This window comes from Drosophila rhopaloa, unplaced genomic scaffold (assembly GCF_018152115.1).
Source record: "Drosophila rhopaloa isolate 14029-0021.01 unplaced genomic scaffold, ASM1815211v1 contig_2, whole genome shotgun sequence".
NCBI classification, from domain to species: domain Eukaryota; kingdom Metazoa; phylum Arthropoda; class Insecta; order Diptera; family Drosophilidae; genus Drosophila; species Drosophila rhopaloa.
Window position 1 is genome coordinate 3,659,714 of NW_025335083.1, and position 19,616 is coordinate 3,679,329.

Below are 19,616 nucleotides of genomic sequence, written 5' to 3' on the forward strand. Positions count from 1 at the left end.
AACTTCACAAACACCCAAGTTATGGCATTTCCGATCAATCAGTTATATGGCGGCTATAGGATATAGTCGTCCGATCCTTATGAAATTCGGTAGGTCGGATTAATTGGCCAAAAATAAAACTTATAGAAAATCCCAACTTCCTAACTTTAAAAACACCAAAGTTATGGCTTTTCCGATCGTTCAGTTATATGGCAGCTATATGATATAGTCGCCCGATCCGGCTCGTTCCGACTTATATACTACCTGCAATAGAAAGACAATTTTTGGGAAAGTTACAAGCAGATAGCTTTAAAACTGAGGGACTAGTTTGCGTAGAAACGGACGGACGGACGGACAGACGGACAGACGGACATGGCTATATCAACTCAGGAGGTGATCCTGATCAAGAATATATATACTTTATAGGGTCGGAAATGTCTCCTTCACTGCGTTGCAAACTTTTGACTGAAATTATAATACCCTCTGCAAGGGTATAAAAACTTGGAATTTAATTTTGTTTTTAATCTTAAGAATACAAGCATACAACATAATAACAATCAAACTAAAAATGGTTTTAAAAAAGCGTTCAACGTTATTTTCTATTTGTTTTGGATTAATCATTTTTAGTCAGCTGATATTCAGAATAGGGATAAAAAATACAAAATCGTATTTTATCTGTCTGCCCGTCTATTTCTATACCGTCTGCAAGCTCAGTTTAGAAAGCTGGTATAGAATTTGAGTAAAATTGGATAACTACATCCCATTGCTTCCATATATGTTTTATACTTAATATATTTCGCGCCGTGTGAAGATAGATTCTTGAAATATCCCAAATCGTAATTTGTTGTCTCTTTCCCGTGAAAAGGCGAAAATATGTTTATATTTTCGAAAAATCTGTCATGGTATTAAAACTTCGGCTTGCTCAAGTGAGATTTCTTCCTTATTAACATAATAAAACGAGGACGGAAACTAACTTCGGCAAGCCGAAGTTTTAATACCCTTGCAGACTTTGCCGAAATTGCTAAAACTGAAAAAGTAGCGAAAGGAATAAGGTATACATAAGTAAACTAGATTTGCATCGTTTCATGTCAATTGCTTTTATACTGCAAAAATGTCATATAAAAATAGAAAAAAAGGAATACTTTCGCAGCCTTTAACAATTTTTCCTACGGAAGCTATAACATATAGACGTCCGATCGGAACGCGCTTTTACCCTGATCAAGGTATGTATGCATAAAAAATAAGATTTGGAAAGATTCATGTCAATAGCTTACATACTGCGCGAAATTTCCTAAAAATCATTAAATTTTAACCGAATCCACACTATTGTTCCTATGGGAGCTATAGGATATAGACGTCCGATCGCCACGCGCTTTTACCCTGATCAAGGTATGCATTAAAAAATAAGATTTGGAAAGATTTTTGCCAATAGCTTTTACACTGCGCGAAATACCTTCCATTCTTGCAAGGTTTATCCGATTGTTCCTATGGGAGCTATAGGATATAGACATCCGATTGGGGCGATTTTCAAACTTGATCTGCGTACACATGTTTTAGGATGATTGTGAAAGTTTCAGATCGCTAGCTTTTAAACTGAGCTCGCAAACGGACATGGCTATATCGACTCCCCTATTGATCCAGATCAAGAATATATATACTTTATGGGGTCGGAAACGTCTCCTTCACTGCGTTTCAAACTTCTGACCAAAATTATAATACCCTCTGCAAGGGCATAACGTGTTTCAATTTAAGTGGATTTGTGTTTCAGCAACTTTTTAGTGCCTATAAGCATGTTGCTAAAAAGGGCTTTCTAACCATGTTGCAGCAACATGTTACTATGCTGCTCAAAAACATATCCCTAGAAAATCAAGCTGCAGCAACATATTTATATACTTATATTCCTTGAAAATTATGTTGTTGCTTTAAATATATCCCAAGAATATCATGCTGCAACTTGTTTACCAATACCATTTGAATAAACAATAAATAATAACCACAAACATACTCCCATGCAGGGAGCGCAGAACGAGATTATGTCAAGAATGGCAGACAGTCAAGCTCAAGTCCAATCGGATTTTTTCGAAATCAAAGAATTATTTATTTTTACATTCTTCGAATTTTTTGATTTCCTCAACAGTTTCGACAAATCCAATTGGAATTGAGTTTTTGCTGTCTGCTATCCTTGGCATTAAAAATACAAACATATTTATATTTAATATATGGCAATTGCTGTTTTTATTTTTTCTGCAGGCTGGCTAAAATCTGCAGACATATTAGTCCGATTTGGTCGTTCGCGAGGGTCACTTACAGTCTGTTGCCAAGTATCACTTATAGCTCATGTAAAATGTTGTGCAAAATGCAAAAGGCTAGAATGATTAGCCATTACCTACATTAATATCATTCCAATAAGAATATACATTTTTAAAGAAAATCTCAGCTTATTTGTGTTATTTTAAATTATTTTTGAACAGCTCTTGTGTTTTTGTGAACAAAAATTACTTTTCAAATTTGAGTGAAAAGCTAAAATGGTTGCCAGCTGTGGTGAAAACGAAAATCTTGTAACATTTTCCCCTCTATGTTGCCAACAGTTTGAGTTCGAGAGTTACTAGTCACTTCTAAATTAATGTTGCAGGGAAAAAATTAAAATTGTGTTGGCTTCAAAAATAAAATTGGAATATACCGCTATTTCTTATTATTTTTAAATATTTTCATCAACATATTATCTAAATCTAAATGAAAAGAACATTTATGTATTTTTTACTTCATTTAAAATCTAAATTGTTGACTTTATTTAAATTTAAGCTGTTCATAGAGACGCAGATCACAGAAAAGCTAATTTGGAAATTGGTTGACACAACATAGGGGAAATGTTGCTGTAAACTTCCGACTTAAGATTTCTTTCAAATTTAAAACAGTGTTGCTAGAAATGTGTTTCAAACCTAGTTCGAAAGAGAATTGGTTTGAGTCAAATCATTTCCACACCTTCTCGTACCCAAATTTTAACTGGTAATGAGCTTTGTTGAGCCGGAAAAGACTTTATCTTTTTTAATACGCTTAACATTTTTTATAAAGAAAGCCGTTGCGTGTTGGTGGTCGATTAAGTGAGCTTTTTTTAGTGATCACATTAAAATCAATCCCTTAATATATTTTCAGCATCCATTCATTATATTTTCTCATGTTAAGCCTATTAACGCCAACACATCTATTTGGTATGTTAAACACAGAGTTTTTAGATATAAATAAAATTTGGACCTTTTTTTTGGTTGAAAGTAATCAGCAATAAGTTAATCTAAAACAATAACATTTTAGTGTCTGTGAGTTCCGCATCTTTTAATCATGTTAAAGCGAAGTATCATTTTAAACTTTTTTGTTGTCGTTTGAGTGAACAATATTTCTTAATCGGACAACTCGTTCTGAGATATGTAAGGTTAGTTGTAATTTGTTTTAACAATATTAATATATTGTGCCCTTTCCATTTTCTAACTATTGTAAAATAGTAGTAGTAGGTCAAAAAATGCCAGATGGAAAGACGATTTCAAAAAATATATAACTACGTAACATAAATGCATTTACGCATTTTAAACTATAAAATGTTATTTTTCACTTTTGAAAATCGTTTGACTTTATTATGTACATAGATGCCATATAAAAATACATATACATTTTTTTTGAATCGAAATAATTACAAAACGACCTTTTTTATATTGATTCGAAAATACATATATGAAAATCAAATGTTTAATGAACACGTAGCAGATTAATATATTATTGATATATGAATACACAACACATTGGAATGTTTTTATTTGAAATGTTAGTTCGAACTGAATGTTGGACATATCATATTGACATAAAATATATTATCAAACTGATTTAAAAAATGAAAAGAACAACAAACTAATACAAAAACAAGGAGAAGCATTAGTCGACTTTTAGTATCGACTATAATTTAACCTTAATTATTGGAAAAGAATTCATGAATGAATGCTAGAGTTGCAACATTTGCATTTACTTGTATTGAGTCGAGATATATATTTATCGTCACAATATACATAGTCTTAGTCTTAACCATATCTTAGTGTTTAGTTTTCTATTTAAATACATTTTTTTGCACACATATTTTAAAGAGCATTCTCTTATTAAAAGGTAGTTTACAACACTCATTTAATTTATAAGTGTACCAAGTAAAACGGGGTTTTAAGTTCACAGCCCCGACAAATATAGAAACCAAAATAAAAAATTATATAATCGTTTTCTTATGCACAATATTTGTATGTACGTATATTTCGAGAGATGACTCCAAAAAAGTGAGTGAGTTTAAATCTTATACTCGGGAATATACAATTGATAACTTCGAAAGTTGGATTCCAATACTATAATTTATTTAATACTTATCATCTTGAGTAATTTGTAATAATCAATAGTTTAGAGTTCCTGTAACAATAATTTCGCTTCTATGACTATTTTTTGGGTGTATAAGTTTAAAACAAATTAAATTGTTTTTTTCATTGCTCCTTATTTTTAAAAACAATTAAATTATAAAATATGTGTGTACGGCTTAAAGTTTTCAAATAGAGATACATTATTAATAGTTTTCTTTAATTTTAAATATCATATAATATTACTTTAACTTTTACCTACAATGTGTATAAATGTCTAAATTTTGTTTTAACTTTTTATATCACTCGGCAACTATTTTCTCTTCTACAGCTATACAAATTTAATTTCAAGGCCTACTGTGCAAGTGCTAAATAGTTGACTAAATGGTAGGCCCCACACTCAGTTACATCGGGCTGGGTCAGTTGGATATGAAATGAAGCGTTGATAGCCTCTGTTCCATGGCACTGGGCTCCGGATTCGTAGCCATCCGTAGACAAGTGAGTTCTCTGAAACATAATGAGAACTTTTCGATCGAATGCATTCTGCCGGCCCACCCGCAACGGTTAACTCTGTTCGTAATAGCTGCCGTAGTGTAGGTCCAATGAAAACATATAATCGTTTATATGGGTCCGGATGCGCAGCAGTAAATAGAGCAGCAGCTGCAAAAACATTTATTTAACGAATGTGTTGCAATTGCACTTTAAAGTCAAGGGCTACCTACCATAAACTACATATTTTAAAATTATTGTTACCTTTTTTATTGCTAAATGAACAGGGTCAATATTCAAAATTGACAATGAAAGGTAAACGTGTGAGCTTTTTCAAATACACATGCTATGTAGTTTCAATTCTATACCGAAGAGCAGGGCCGTCGAGAGCCACACCGGGCCCCGGGATATGGGTTTTTCCACGGGCCCTATCGATATATCAAAATAAAAAAATATAGGATGGTCAGATCGAATGGGTTGGACTTTTTGATTTATATTTTTCTTTCAAAATTTTTCTTAACATCTAAATTTTTGAAAAAAATGTCTCGCTGCCGTGCCTCTGAATAATGCGGGCCACGGGGAAATGACCCGGCTGCCCTCCCCGCTCATGGGGCCTACTTTGGCAAGACATGTCTGTCGCTATACAAAGAAATTAGAAAACAATATAATTTTAATATTTTTTTTGTGTAATTACTGATATTAATTTTTTGCCCTAAGCAAGAAGCAGGCGATTTTTCTGGGTTTTTCGTTGGGGTTTTCCGTCCATTTTTGATCTTCGAAACACTTTGCTCTGACAGCAGAAAAACATTACATTTTTTAATCTTTTCGCTAGAGCCCGACGATCGTTCACCCAAAGCTTATTTCAGCAGACTGGCAATGCTATGCAATTTTTTTCTTCTTTTTTTTCGTCGATCTCAGTACCGGGGTGAAAAAAAGGGCCTGACGAAAAGTGTTCGCCAGCTGTTTGACTCTCGCCCTCTCTCATAGCTGACGAACAGATTTCGTCGATATGAGTACTAGGCTTATATAAACAGTGCACACAATCTGAAGCCATTCGATGCTGGTGATAAGTAACCACAAATGATCAAATAACTTGTTATTATAAAAGGCTTACGAGTGCAAATCCAATCGCACACTGCTGACCAAGACCCAAACACTTCTTTAACGCGCTTTGAAGAGGCAGGATGGATAGAAATATTTTATTCCTACTCCTGCCACATGTAGACCCACTTAACGTTATTCTTTTCTGTGGGTGGGCAAGAGGTGTTGAGTGAAGTACGGACTGGGAATCAGAAAATTAATATTTAGATATGCATGCACGAGTTGGCCACATTGAAAGGGTCAACTTTGGAGTTCATTTGGCAGGGAAACCGGTTAGGATTGACTTAAAAGAAAATAAATTGCCCGAGGATTGTTTTTCCTCTTTGGGCATATTTAATTAATTACAAATAAAACAAAAACCGATGCCTGCTTAGGCCAACGGAATTTGACTAATTTCCCCGGGATGACCAAGTTTTGATGGTTATAACCAAATCTGTCTGAATTCCAATTTAGAACCAATCCATTTTGTCTGTCGATTACACTTTTCACTTTTTACATATGCAGGCAGCTAACAAGGTAACTGCATTAAGAACCAACTCTTGATGCAAAAGCCCTTGTAAAATGGAAATTCTGCTGTCTTCGTGTGAGAAAAATAAAATCGAAATAAATGAAAAGTTGGTTGTAAAAAGGTCACACGAAATACTTTTATTTAAATTTATTATGCATTCGAAAATTAATTGCCGGTAAGATGAAAAATTATGTTCTTTTAAGAAATCTCTGATTTGTGTTATTATGTATGTGTGGTTTTAATCCGTGCCGAGAAATATTCAGGAACAAAGCTTAAGCAAATATATTTTTGAGCGAACGGGATTTAGTTTTTCGCGTTCAATATTTTACAAAATGATTTCAACTTAAGAAAAAAGTATTTAATTTTTCGGTCCTTGTCACACATGATCTGAAATCTCGTCCCTCTAACAACATCTCTTTGCCAAACACTTACTCAAATTGCCTACTTAACAATTTATCTCACTCTAAGACCAAACATAAGCAAAACCAAGAAAATCGATTCCAATTCCGGAGACAACTTATTTGTAAAGCTTCAGTGTTTGAGGTTTACGACCAATGGCGACCGTAATCAAATATAATTTTTAACTATTTACGAGTACATGGCCGCACATTTCCCATATAAATTATTAACATTAATGACTGGCACCGGGCAAGGCTAATGCAAAAACACAAAAGGGGCCTGCCACTCGACACTGCCAATCGAGTGGGAAAACAAGAAAATAGCTAGGAAAGAAAAACTGGTATAAACAAGAGCCATAAGTTTCCCTATTCCCTGCCTTACCGCCTCCAGTAATTGAGTGATCATAAATATGTGAGCATCAGCTTTTCCAAAGCGTTTGCCGACCCGAGGAAAAGATTAGCTCTTGCCTGATGGGAGGTATCTCAGCTTGAAAGGCGGATTCCCATACAAATGAGGGCATGATAATGGGTGAAACCATTGCTGGAGGCCATCTGTATTGGCTTGGACCCCAGAGAAGCAAAAGTCAACTCATCACTTATTAATTTTTTTACCGCACAATCTGGCAGTGTAATTTGGTCGCTGTTTTTATGCATTTGGGATTTTGTTGGTGATAAAATGTGCTTTCGGTTATACTTTTGACTTTGTTTATTTATGCTGGCCTCTTTATTGTATTGCGACAATTTACTCTTCTGAATTTTTGACTTTTGACTTGACAGTGAAATCAATGGGAAAGTATTTATCAAAACCAGCTCTTAATTATACCCGTTAGTCGTAGAGTAAAAGGGTATATTGTATTCGTGCAAAAGTATGTAACAGCTAGAAGGAAGCGTTTCCGACCCTATAAAGTATATATATTCTTGATCAGGTTCACTAGCCGAGTCGATATAGCCATGTCCGTCTGTCCGTCTGTCTGTCCGTATGAACGCTGAGATCTCGGAAACTATAAAAGCTAGAAAATTGGCATTTTACAAGCAGATTCTAGGAGTTCCTACGCAGCGCAAGTTTGTTTCAAAATGGTGCCACGCCCCCTTTAACGCCCACAATCGCTTATATACGATTTTAAAAATTTAAATATTTCGGAAAAGTAAAAATGCAGTTTTATTGTGTTTATCAATACCTATCGAAATGTAGAAGAAATTTTTCAAATCGGACCATTCGTTAAAAAGTTATGCATTATCAAAATTTCTATCTCCATCTCCCTCGCACTCCCTTTACCTGAGTAACGGGTATCTGATAGTCGGGGCACCCGACTATAGCGTTCTCTCTTGTTTTTATTCATATCGTAAATGCATTGAAAAATATCTGAAATTCCCAGGCCTAGATTCGCCATATTTATAAAGATTCGCGATATTTATATCGTAAGTCCATTGCAAAATATCGCGAATCTAGGCCTGGGGATTTCATACATTTTTCAATGCATTTACGATATGAATAGTAATTAGGAGCTGATTTTGGCTTCGACTTACTCAACTCAAAAGATCTACGTCAAGCAGCTCCATCTTGCCTCAACTCATTTCCTAATCAATTAAATATTCAGATTTCAATAGCCAAAGCCTGTTCGAATGAAAGGAATTGGAGGTTGGACAAGGCGGAGGTTTGGACGAACTCTGCGTCCATCTTGAGATGCGCCGCACTCTCTGCATCCTTTTGTGATTTCGTAATTACGTTTAATGAATTCATCGAAATTAAATGGAAAAACCGTTGCGAAGCATTCTAATAAAATTCCTCGCCCACTTCTTTTTGCCTTGCTTTCTATAGCCCTCCAACTATTCTTCTTCCCTCGCTCGCCTTTGGCCTCCTCCTCTCCTTTTTGTTTTCCCAGAGAGTTGCACTTTAGGCTGCTCTTCTTGGCGTTTTATTACATAGATGAGAGCGGTTGGGTTAAGCTTACTTTCGGTGCTGAATCTATTACATATACATATGTATGTATTTGTTGACCTTACAAAGCCCATTAATGACTTTAGATCATCGATTTTGCATTGCCCACTCGCGTCTCCAAACATTTCAAAATTTAGGACTCTTCCATCAGTTCCTGAAGACAAATTTCGCCACCTTCAGCTTTGCTTGTGTTTTAATCATATTGACATTTTGAGATCACTTTCAATTTGAAGTAATCGTTTATTAAGGGTACCTTAAAAAAATCGAAAAAAGCTTAGCAACACGCTATAGGATAAAAAATAGGTGTCTTGACTTTATTTATTTGAAGAAAATAGCCTTAAAAATTAAAGTAAACCCAAAAACAAAAGGATCTATTAAGTAGATAGATAGTCTAAATACAGAACTTAGCTTCTTATTTTTTATTTCGCAACTATTGCTGATACTATTTACCTAAGAAGCTGAAAGTCTAATATTATTAAGCTTTTATTAAAAATACAGGTAAAGTACAGGTATTACTTCAATACTAAATAATATAAGGCCCTAACTTTGTAGTTTCAGTTCTATGCCGAAGAGTTTACAATTGTAATTATTAACCCACATAAAAATTCACAGTTTAAGATTAATACTTCTGGTTTAAATTCATTACTGTTTTCTATGAAAATTAATCGACTAATCAACCACCAGTGAGGATTTATAAATTTAAAGGTGATTAATACTATCGAAGTTATTTATTTAATACGCATCATATTGAGAAATTTTTAATACTTAATAGCGTAGAATTAATGTAACAATAGTTTAGTTTCTATGACTTTTTTGTTTGTGTATTAAATGGATTATAGAATTATGCAAACTTAGTTTTCTCTTGAGCCTATCTTCTTGTTATAGCATTTTTTAACTTGCATTCAATGTGCCTTCTAAATAAATGATCCAAACTTAATCAGTGATTTCAAAATAAGGGGGTCAATAATACAAACAATTTGATAAAACAATGATTCACTATCCAAAAGAAAACTTGTGGAGAAGTTAGTCAGATTCGTTCGCCAGAAACTTTAAAGTCCATCTCATCAGCCTGTGGGATAAAATATCTTTTGGCCCTCATTCAGAGACGAGTCCCCTGGCTCGGCATCCAACTGGCGCCTCTTCATATGCCTGCTTCCTTGGCGCTTTCCGAACTGTCAGTGCGAACTCAATGCGCCAGACTGTCAGGCTGCCAAAATACAAAAGCGGGCCAGGCAGCTTAACATATATTGAAATCGCAACAGGCATCAGCAGCTCGCGGAGAAAAGGGATAAAATGAAAAAATAAAGTCAAGAATCCAACGATTTTCTCTTGTTTCACTCAGTTTGCAAGCATTTTCAAGTCATTTTAGTAATGGAATGACTTTTAAATATTTGAAGAGCTCCTTTGCTGCATCTGTTTCGGTCTTCGACTTCACATGCTGCAGATTCCGAAGCAACTTCTTGGGCATAGTCTTCTCGTAGCTGTCTATTAGCTCTTTGCATTTCATAAACACTGCTGTCGAAAATTCCCTTTTCTTTTTTGGGTTTTCCCTGACAATACTTTACGCTTCAAATATTTGAAATATTAAATTGCTGACCTTTTGTCGCCAACACTTGACCAATAAAACCAACAATCAAAACTCAACTCGGGACAAACCAGACAAAAACGCAAAATAAAGAAATACAACAAAAATTCGAATATTATATAAATAAAATCCTCATCATATTTTTATAGCAAAGTGGACATAAAGATTCCTATCGCCACACTTCTACGGCCACGGACAAGGTCCGAATTTCGGCTTGCCCACTCCTCCCCGACTTCCCCCTTCTGGGCCATTCTTCGTCGCTATGACTGTAATCTTTTGTTATGTGACCAATAAAGTAGGCGGTGGTGGGCCCTCCAGCGGTGGCTGGGTAAATAAAAACGCAGGAACATCGAATAACATCGGTCCAGATGGGGGCGTGGCCAAGGGATTGAGTGAGGCGGACGAAATTGGTACGTAAGCCCCCGGCGTAAGCCAAATGTGCAATAAAAGGATTTTCGTGAGAAATTGCATGAGCACGCATTTTAAATCCTCATTAAGAATGTAAGGCCTTAGCGTGAATACTGGGACAGCAAAAACAACAGCAATCAGGGGAGAAAAGACTTCAAAAATTAAAAGTAAATTGAATGTATAATAACGGGAGTCAAATAACCGTAGTTATATTTACCCCTTTATAGTAAAAATGTCTCAATTCGATGGAAATGATTTGGGTGGAATATAATATACTATATTCATAGTTTTTACTAGTTGCTATCGCAAACAAAGATTTATATGTGCGCAATATTTTTTCTTAATTAAAAAAGTTCAAAAGCTAATATAGAAATTTCGGGCATATAGTTTATTTTCTGTTTATTTGCTGATAAAGTATATGAAATAAAACAAGAAAGGAAAGCTAACTTCGGGCGGAGCCGAAGTTGATATACTCTTGCAGAATATTCTATAAATTATATTCTCCAAAATTATTCATATATAATATGTTGGCTTCTTAGAAAAAACAGCAAGAGTAAATTCAATAATAAGAACAAACAATTTATAGTGGTTTCAGAAACACTGAAGTACAATCTAGGTAAATAAGAATAATTCGAATTAAATTAATTTCTTAATCCTCTATTATTTATATAATGCGTTGTTTCATTTTTTTTTTGTATTTTGTTTCCATTAGGAGTTTTATATTCATTTTTTTACATTTTACTAAAACTTTTATAATAATAATTTTGTACCAAGAACTCGATTCTCAATTGAGGTTCTCGACAGTTTTTCTTTTGAGTAGAAGGGATATCAGTTCAATTGATTTTTAAACAGTGTGCAACTTGTCCTCATTATAAGACCAAGTGTTCTAAAAAAAATTAGAAACGTATTAAATGTGTGTATTCTCAAGCTGAGTAATTATAACTCATAGTTGGAACTTTTCCTCAGCTTAATAATTAATAACATAAAAAAATGTAAATCGAATAGTTAATAAGTTAATTTAATCTCACCTAAAGTGTATGGGCTTAACAGCATGTAATCGATCATTGAAACTAATTGTTAAGGACTTAGCTTGAGGTTATTTTTACCTCCACACTGTGACATACCAAGACTATCAGGGACATTAATCCTAGGACCAAACTTGCAAAATCCCTCCGTCCGACTCTTCCAGAGCCGCTTGACGTACCAGCGGCACAAATCGATTTCTGGCAATCATTCATTGCGTCAATCAAGGTGGCAGGAAGCTTCAGCCGACTCGCTTCAACTGCACTTGCATTTCAATTTAAATTAAAACTTTGCTCGAACTTTAAGCAGATCACCATCCTCGATGTTCCCTTCTGTGCCAGGACTTAACCGAGCCCCTGAACTCAGTTAAAAATCCAACGCTTCGTTGGCCACTTAAGAAGGCGTAAGTAAGTGAGCAATGAGCGTGGCAAGTAAGTTGTAACTCTCGAAAACTTTGTTTTGGGACCAACACGTATTGCAAACTGCACTTAATGCCCAATAAACTTTATACATTTTCCACATAAATTTAAAACAATTTACTATGACCACACGGCTTTAAAACTCCCGATTTAGCTATCAGTTCACTATTTGCTCGATTTCATTGAAAATTCCAAAAACGTTCGTGTATTTGGAAAATGCCCAAATCGACTGGTTGACTCAATGGGTCAGCTCCTCAAGTTTGTGTGGGTTTCGTGCGAAAGAAACATTTTTTTATATTAACAAAATAATGTCAGTTATCACCAATTTATGCCAGTTTGTAAGTCTCTCTTACACATTTTCCTTGTCTTCTTTTGTATATTTTGACTATATTTTAATGGACACGTGCTGCTATAGTTACAGTTTTAAAGCCACCCCAACACGAAAAAATAATTTCACAGTAAAGCGGAAAACCAAAAGTAAACTGTGGAAATGCCTTGCAGGTAAAAACTGACCTCGAGCGACGGCATTGCAGATTTAACTTTAGTTTTATGCAAGGCTCAGCAATCCCACAGCCAATTTGATTGATTGATAATTAGCCGTTTCTTCCTGCCAGCGCTTCGTGCTCCAGTTTTAAAACAAAAACTGGACGAAGGCATTGGGGAGGAGTTCCAAAACTCAAATAGAGAACTCAAAGAAGCCTTCTTTGCTTTTGCCAGGCATAATGGCAAATCAATCATTCCCTTCTTCATCTGCACATTATGCATGGAATTCCTCGCCCACAACGTTTTATGTTTCCGTTGGTGCTTCTGTTGTTGTTTCTGCAAAATCAATCTTCACTTAGCCCCACTACCAGTAACAATTCCACTCAACAATCTGACAATACATATTGTTCACAAATCGTTCGACATTAAGTTGGCTGCCAGCAGTTGGCCTAGATTTTAGTTCTTCAATTAAAGCGTGTTTGGGCATATGGTTTTACATATATACTCTGGCTTAGGCCAAACTTTAATCAGTTTGTACGGTTTTTATAACTCGGTTGAAATTTTCCCAAAAGTTGTCTTTCTATTGTACGTAGTATATAAGTCGGAACAAGCAGGATCGGGCGACTATATCAAATAGCTCCCATAGGAACAATCGAACAAAAAAAATTTAAAAAGTATAACCTTGTTGTTTTTCATTTTTTTTTTGTTCTTTGGTATTTGGTAATATTTAAATACTATAGAATTACGGTTTTAATTAAATTAAAATCGGACATCTATATCATAAAGCTCCCATAGGAAAATCAAAAAATTAAAAAAAAAATGTTAAAAAAATGTATTTTTATAGAAAAACAAAAAAATACATTTTTTTAACATTTTTTTTTTTAATTTTTTGATTATTATTAAAATAATCCTTTAAGATGTAGTAATTATTAACTATATTTGTCAAGAAGCAAATCCCCTGACTTGGTTTTACTGACTGAGCGAATGGCTACACCGGTCTCGTCTGGCTTCAAGTTTTCCCTAAGCTCCCTCAACACCTCGGCGTGGCTCCTGCCTTCTGCGGGATTGACCAATCCAGCTTCTGGGCGGGATCTTGAACGTACTTGAACTCTCAGGGTTAACATTAACTGCTTTATTCTTTCCCTCTGTTTGAGATGTTTCCGAGTCACTGTTTTAAAGCCGTCCTTCTCTTCCTTACTTTTCGGCTTTTTAGATGACTCTTGCTCGGCTGGGTTAGAAGCAGTCCGTTTTTTGCGGGACGAAACTGGTGTGTCAGTTTCCGGCAGCTTTTTGTTGGCTTCAGCCACCAAGTTCGCTTCCTTGACTCCCTCTGTTTCGGCAGTCAACCAACTTTTTTCCGACAATATCAAGGAGTTCGCTCAGTTCTGACGCTCGGCCTTTAACATCCATCCATCGCATACTTCATTTTTCGAAGCACTGCTCTGCGTTTCTCGATCGTTTCCTCTTCTAGGGCTCTCATTTTATGACATTTTGGGATAAAGCAGGGCTTTGCTGATCCTCGTGCTGTATTGCCGTAGATGGGTTTGGTTGTTCCTCCAGATGAACCACTTGCGGCGTCTTTCCTTCTTCTGTAACGCCTTGATCTGGCGACCTCATCATTTTTCTACTCTTCTGGAATGCTTTTCTATCTTCTTCTTGGGTTTTACTATTGTTGTGCATGCTATATGGGTCCAAACTTTAAGTCGCCATCTCCTCACATTTGTACAGTCCTCCACGATGCCCCCATGGGTCCCTATACAAGCAGTGAGGTTCATTCAATGGTTGACGCAGGTACTTATGGGTACCTGCGTTCGGAGCCAGGACGGATGTTAAGCAGGAGTTGATGTGCTTAGAACGTATTTAAAGACTCGCCAAGTTTTAAAAGGGTGGAGGTAACTTCAGCATTAGCCCAGCAGCCATTTAACCAGGGTTTAAATCTGGGTACTCAGGTGTTGAAATGCCGTTGTCATCAGCGGGGTACCTTCTTTAGATTCTGAGGTGTAGATTGACAATATTCAGTGGTAAAGGAAAATTTGGAAGCCTTTTATTAATTTTCTATCTTATTTTATTTGTAACCATACATTACCCACAAACGTTCAACAATGTTTTGGACAATACCTATATGTAGGTCACTAAAAACAAGAACTCGAGCTGCTCCGCAATTATGTTGATAGATGCTACCGGCCCATATTGAAAAACACACCCAAAACAAAAAATAGTTTGAACAATTTATTAAATAAACATTCTACTCTTCGTTTTCGACATTAGGTTTTCCTTTTTACCGTGGCAAGCCATTGGAAAATATCTGATTGAAATTGCACAATTTAAGAGAAGTTTTTTTAAAATGTTATGAACTTACGTTTGACTTCAGATTTTGTAAGGCAAGCAAGTTATTTAAGTTTGTATTAGAGTCTTCCTCTCACAAGAATTAGCAGCAACCACCACGCCAGAAACCGGGACCGCTTGCCCCACACCAAGAGTTAAATGGACCGTTGTAGGGTCCAAAACAAGGATCGTAGAATCCACTTGGTCCACTACCGCCGCAGGGACACAAGGCGGCGCAAGGATAGCAGGGATAGTTGCACATGATAATTTGTTTATCCTATCATAATAAATATTAACGGATAAAAATCAAGAAAAAAATAAGACCAGCTTAAATTACTTGCTTTGCACGGAAAAATATGAATACAATTTTGATATTTTTGGGCCGTATATGTCCGAAGAGTTCGAATCTTAATGTTCAACTAACCTGGACATAGTTAGGAAACGGCAACGAAAAGTATTTGGCTTGATTTAAATTTCAAGGCATTCTTTTTAGAATATATGTATAAACATATACTTGTGTGCAGTAAGTACTACTTTGTAGGCGTTGATTTGGCTGATGTTAGAAATTCGGTCGATATAGGCACATACTTGTATAAAACCAATTGTCAATCGGCCAACATATTTTTTATGCAATTTTATTAATGTAAAATTGTGTAACATAAATTTCTTTATAAATCCTAATTCCAATGATGGCTTAAAGGTAATTTGTTTCTGGTTTATTTTCCTCATACCATTTTTATTTTAAGAAACTTAATAACACGTATGGCTTGCTTGCACTCTGCGGATGAGAAGAATGAAAACGAAAACTTATTTTTGCATAAACATATATCATATTTCAAATGGCATAACAGAATTTTAAAAATATAAAAATAATATTCGGGAATTTGGTACGGATTATTTTAAAATTAATTAGAGTCTAGTATCAAGTATCAGTTTCGGCCATATCTGGGAATTAGGATAACATCGCTTACATATACATTTTTGTATACATATAATGGACTTTACTACTACTATGCAGATAAAACGTAATCTGGCTTCTTGTATTTGGTCTAACCCCAAAGAAGCATCACAACGATAATGATATAGCAACAATATGCAACGTCAATTTATGTAGTGTTCTGATTGTAATTATAAAAAATCAAATTATATGGCATTGCTTAATTTCACTTTTCCACTTTTCGGCTTGAAAAATTGAAAATGCATAACAGTACGCATCCATGTCTATAATTACATAAGTATTACTGTAGTCCTTTAGTTCGGGTATTTTTTTTTATATATACTGGTTTTTATGTCTTAGCTATTATCCAATTTATTACTCATTTCAATAGACCCCATTTTTTGGCATTGTTTTATTTTATGCCAGATTTCTATAGGTGTATAGAATCGCAATTTTTGACTTCCTTCTACAATATTCGATTGATAGAAAATACTGTTTTTTATAGTATAGTAACTACTTTTTAAGGGTTTTTTTGTTTTTTGTTTTTCTTTTTCATTCTTCAGCATAGGATAATACAACACCCTTTACAATTTGTTTTTCTTTTTTTGTCTCTTCCGTTTAAATTAACAAAAATCAATCGGTAAGAATTAATTGAAATATTCCCCTATTGATGACTGAATAATAATGATTTAAAAGGCCCAGTTTAGCTAAAGTCTGCCGCAGACAAGGCATATAAATTAAAGCTTAGTCAGGATTTTTTAGCCTACCCTTAAGCATTAAATACTTTGCGAAACAATTAATCTCAATTATTTGCCCAGAATTTCGTATGCAGCTCGGGTAAAAACTCCACACTGATGGCCTCTGTTTAGAATGTCCAAGGATTGCCAGCAAATCAGGTACAAAACGTGATGTGCTTTCAATAAAGTGCACACAAAATAAAGAAAACACAAAGCAAGGATGGAGGTAAAGTGAGGTAAAAAAAAACTTTTAATGCGTTTAGGTGACGAGCGTTACACGAACGCTGAATGGTAAATGTTTTACGGTAAACAAAATCAAAGCCAAGCCACAAGAAAGGTCCAGCACTTAAAGTATAGCAGATTTTGGCTCCCTAAAAAGACGAGTGAAGGGCGTGAGAAATTTTTATAAGCGAAAAACATCACGGGTTCAAGAAGGACACGTATGGGATTCAGCCTTAGTATAGGAGTGGTCTTCACAAATTTTGACCTTCCCCAAATGCTTGATAATGAGAAACATTATTAAAAAGGTCCTAATTAATTGACCCTAAGAGGAACATGGGCTGCATATTTTTCATTTTGCCACAAGATTTTTAACTAGTTACCTTTGACTTTTTAATGATATATTTTAAAAGAAGTCACCAGCTTAGTATTACTTTTATTCGGAACGAGAACACGACCGGTTTGAAACGTAAAAATTGAATTCGTATAAAATTTTAAGTTACATTATGGCTTTAAATAAAATTGATGGTGTTACAAACATTTCGAAACAACTAAATCGCTGGCGCAACTGTAAGTAAATCTTCTCTGTTAAGCTGCCTTCCATTGTTGGCAGCACCAGCACTAGGGGTTGGGCCAAATCAAATGTGGCTAAACCGAACTCCTCCCATTAAATAAGTATTAATAAGTAACAATAATAGTATAATTTATATGATAATTTTTATTATCAACTACTGTAAACAATATTCATTATTATGCATTACGAAACATATTATTTTGCACCATTAAACAAAAGTAAAACAAAACTGTTCAATTAATTTAAAAAAATTTGTTTTGCCCCACCTGTTTTTAAATTGCTAAAAATAAATATTTCTTAGAAGTATAGTCTTTTAAGAATAATAGATATAAAATTGTTTGTTGACTAATATATTAAAAAGTTATTACTTATAAAAACAGAAATTGTATACAAATATATTGGAAACCAAACTCATTCAGCGCTTACTTTTTCTTTGCAGTAGTTATTTTCATGTGTCAGCAATCAAGGAATGCCCACGTTGCTCAACGGCCGGTAGCATCGGAGCCTGTGGTCCCAAGCGAAGCAACCACCAAAATGACGGACAACTTGGTCTGGTCGAAAAACTCGCCAGTCAGCCTGATTATGGAGACCGCTCGAAGGCCGCAGCACAACAGGACACTCGAGTTGAAGAAAGCTGCTGTCCAACTCAGCAGGAGCAACGAATCCCTCAAGGCGCACTACATCCAAAAGCGGAACGATCGCTCTGCGGAGGAGCTGCTGGCAAAAGAGCTTCTGGCAAAGGAGCCGCAGACAGTCCAAAAGCTGGCCAATTTGATGTCCCTCAACATCGCAATGGTCGAGACTAAAGGCCAACGATCTTCCAGAATGCCAGCCAGGCGAATGGAAACAGATCTCCCAACCGGCATTATAGATTTTAAGCCCCAAATAAAGCATAGTCCTCGTTGGCAATATACGAAGCCATCCAAGGACGCAATTAAAGACGCAAAGGATCGCCAAAAAGGAGCTATGAAAAACATTCCATTGCTGGCTAAGCAGACCGAGTTGGTTGAGCAGTCGCAAGAAAAAACATCTGATGTGGAAAACAAAAACGTCAAAACGGAGAAAATCGCCACGACCGGAAATAAATTAAAAATGGGTAAAATTTTTTGGCTGTAATTAAAGCATGTCTTATGGAAAATATTTACAGGTTTCAGTACAAAAGCGGTCCCGGAAGATGAGCGAGATAGACAAAAGATTTTGTCCAAACTGGCTGATGTAATAATAGAGCCGGTAGCAAAAAACCTAAATTCCCAGGCTAAGTGGAAATTTGGTAAACTTAATGTGCAGTAAATTTACCGATAATTCACAGATACTTTTCACAGGTTCCAGATCTATCCCTCGTCTGGACATTTAATGCTTGCAATTTTTGATTCTCCATAAGTAATATGTTTTGTCTTTATTAGTTTGAACCATTTAAATTATTTTGTTTGTTCACATTTAAATCTTATTACACCAAATATCATAATATATATTAAAAATAAAAATATATTAAATTTAAATCGAGGAGAGTCGCTAAGAAATAAGAAATGACACTAGAAAAATAGTGCTAAGGAACAATTATTATTTCGCCCATCTCTAGTTTGTGTAGGAACGGACAGACTGATCTTATCAAGAATTAATACTTTATATTGTAGAAAATGTCTGAAATAGAATTGCCTTATTCAAGTGTATAAACGATTTATTAAAAAAAGTAATATTTTAGGGCAACCCAGATGTTATTCATAAGGTATATTCTTACTCTTTAATTAAAAATTTATTTACTTATCCTTACCGGTCTAGAATATCAACTATTTGTCGTTGTCTCACATATACACTCTTATCAGACAGGCACGGGCCAAAAATTAATTAGAACTTAGCTCGATGGACTGACAGTAAATGAAAGTTTACCCAAGTTAGTCAACAAGTCAAGAACCAAAGGGGGAAGGAGGACTTCGAGTAGCATAGATCTAATATAAGATGACTAGAATTGCGGGACATTGCCGACCAAATAAAATGTTTAAGATGCCATTAAACGCAAACCAAAAGAGGTAGTACTGTGGCACAGAGATGACCCGTTTATTGGCCAAAAGCAAAGAAAGGCCAACGGCGAAGAGCAAATGCCAAATGCGACAGA

At 35.3% G+C, this 19,616-nt stretch overlaps 2 protein-coding genes across 4 annotated transcripts; one reads left to right on the forward strand and one right to left on the reverse strand.

Annotated features, from left to right (window-relative positions):
* Positions 1-14,927: 14,927 nt before the first annotated feature.
* Positions 14,928-15,503, reverse strand: LOC108047355. Of its 2 annotated transcripts, none has more exons than XM_017127504.2 (3): positions 15,374-15,503; positions 15,071-15,313; positions 14,928-15,016 (listed from the first exon to the last, which is right to left on the reverse strand). In XM_017127504.2, the coding sequence occupies exon 2, from the start codon at positions 15,296-15,298 to the stop codon at positions 15,140-15,142; it is 159 nt and encodes a 52-aa protein (XP_016982993.1). In that variant the 5' UTR covers positions 15,299-15,313; positions 15,374-15,503; the 3' UTR covers positions 14,928-15,016; positions 15,071-15,139. The 2 variants fall into 2 exon arrangements, with proteins under 2 accessions (XP_016982993.1, XP_016983002.1); XM_017127513.2 differs by having other exon boundaries at positions 15,378-15,452.
* Positions 15,504-17,361: 1,858 nt separating this feature from the next.
* LOC108050067 lies at positions 17,362-18,978 on the forward strand. Of its 2 annotated transcripts, none has more exons than XM_017131557.2 (4): positions 17,362-17,499; positions 17,946-18,599; positions 18,651-18,773; positions 18,826-18,978. In XM_017131557.2, the coding sequence occupies exons 1-4, from the start codon at positions 17,436-17,438 to the stop codon at positions 18,855-18,857; spliced, it is 873 nt and encodes a 290-aa protein (XP_016987046.1). In that variant the 5' UTR covers positions 17,362-17,435; the 3' UTR covers positions 18,858-18,978. The 2 variants fall into 2 exon arrangements, with proteins under 2 accessions (XP_016987046.1, XP_016987045.1); XM_017131556.2 differs by having other exon boundaries at positions 17,366-17,499; positions 17,943-18,599; positions 18,826-18,973.
* Positions 18,979-19,616: the final 638 nt, after the last annotated feature.